Source organism: Orycteropus afer, unplaced genomic scaffold (genome assembly GCF_000298275.1).
Source record: "Orycteropus afer afer isolate SDZICR_OR568_19922 unplaced genomic scaffold, OryAfe1.0 scaffold00244, whole genome shotgun sequence".
In the NCBI taxonomy this organism is placed as follows: Eukaryota; Metazoa; Chordata; class Mammalia; order Tubulidentata; family Orycteropodidae; genus Orycteropus; species Orycteropus afer.
Window position 1 is genome coordinate 2,187,122 of NW_006921831.1, and position 1,487 is coordinate 2,188,608.

At 64.4% G+C, this 1,487-nt stretch overlaps 1 protein-coding gene across 1 annotated transcript in view; it reads left to right on the forward strand.

Annotated features, from left to right (window-relative positions):
- The window catches only part of OSBPL5 (oxysterol binding protein like 5), a 75,114-nt gene that overhangs the window by 5,452 nt on the left and 68,175 nt on the right, over positions 1 to 1,487 (forward strand). Inside the window, exon 4 of the mRNA XM_007949331.1 lies at positions 144 to 317. Coding sequence (XP_007947522.1) covers positions 144 to 317 — 174 coding nt within the window. The remainder of the gene's footprint in view (positions 1 to 143; positions 318 to 1,487) is intronic.

A 1,487-nucleotide genomic window follows, 5' to 3' on the forward strand; every position in this document is an offset into this window, starting at 1 on the left:
AGCAGCGTCAGTTCATGAAATCGAGTGGCCCCGGAGGGCCAGCATCACCAAGTGACTGGAAACTTCCCCTGTGCTGGCCCTGTGAGACCTCCAGCCCAGGGGACAGGGCTGTGTTTTGCTCCGTCCCCGTGGGTCGGCCCCAGCAACCAGGCTCCCGGCAGCACACACAGCTTCTGTGCGGTTACGGCTTGGACCTGGTGCTGCACAGAGACCCCCTGCAGGGAGGCAGAAGGCCACCCGCCCCAGCCCGCGCCGAGCCGTCTGCCATGGCCCTCAGCATCCTCTCCGAGCAGTTCTGCATCCGAAGGCCTCGCAAGGTGACCACGGGCTCGGAGCAGGCTGGTCCTGGGGGGGAGCTGAGAGGGGTCCAGACAGCAGCCCCCACCCTGGCCTCCTTAACCGTGGCCCCCTCCCCCAGGTGGACGCCCGCACACCTGGTCTAACAGGCTGAGTGGGGCCGCCCACCCGGTGGGAGTAGCACTGAGGTGGCAGCACCTTCAAGGTGGCTCCCAGCTCAGGGGCTGGAGGGAGCCCCACTGGGCAGCAGAATGTTCCAGGCTTGTCGCCACAGCCCTGCCTGGGAGCCTTCCAGCACCAGGCCTGGGGGCTGCCCTCTGTGTACCCACAGTCCATGGAGCATACAAGCATGGGTGTTGATGTTGCGCTGTGGCCACAGGCTGTGTGGGAAGGAGGTGGGCTCCCTGCCAGGGTCAGCGGCCTCTTTTAAGAGAACAGGCAGGGATCTGGTTTGGAGGAGGCCGGATGCCCTCCCACGTTCCATCTGCATCACAGAGGCCTGGACGTGGTCCCAGCTCCCACGGGTCAGGTCACTTGGGGACAGATGCCAGAGCCAGGGCCCGGCACTGTGTGAGGGGCCAGGGTCCCAGCACACATCAGGCTGGGTGGGGGTGCAGCTGCGTCCGGGAATCTGGGGTCTAGCTGGGGGTCACCCTCCTTCTGGTCCTAGGGGTCAGGGGAGAACGGGATTCTCCGGCTCCTCCCCCAGGCTGTTTAAAGAATTGGAAAAAGTGCTTTTTATGGCAAAGAGGAGCTGAGGTCTGAAGGGTCTCTGGGGGCAGAGAAGGAAGAGGGAGAAGTGCTGAAGGACCCGCGGTGGAGGAAAGGACCTTAGCGAGAGTCCCAGCAAGGAGCCTCAGAAACAGGGGCGGGGGGCGGGACCCCAGCCATACGCGTGTGTGTGTGTGTGTGTGTGTGTGTGTGTGTGTGTGTGTAGGGCAAGGCCCTGCAGATTGGATTTCTGGGGCTCCCCTCTTCTGCTCGTTTCCGTGATGAAGGATTGGGGATGGGACGGTGACAGTTTCTCGGGCTCAGGAAGGGAAAAGAGGGCGCCCCACGCTTAGGCCAGCTTGGGCCCCGCGCTCCCCTGCACCCCTAAATACGAGAGGCTCGCGAGGCCCGCGGCCCCATGCGCGCCCAACCTCCTGCAGACTTTCGGTTCTTGCTGGAGGCGCCGAGCTCGCGTCGCC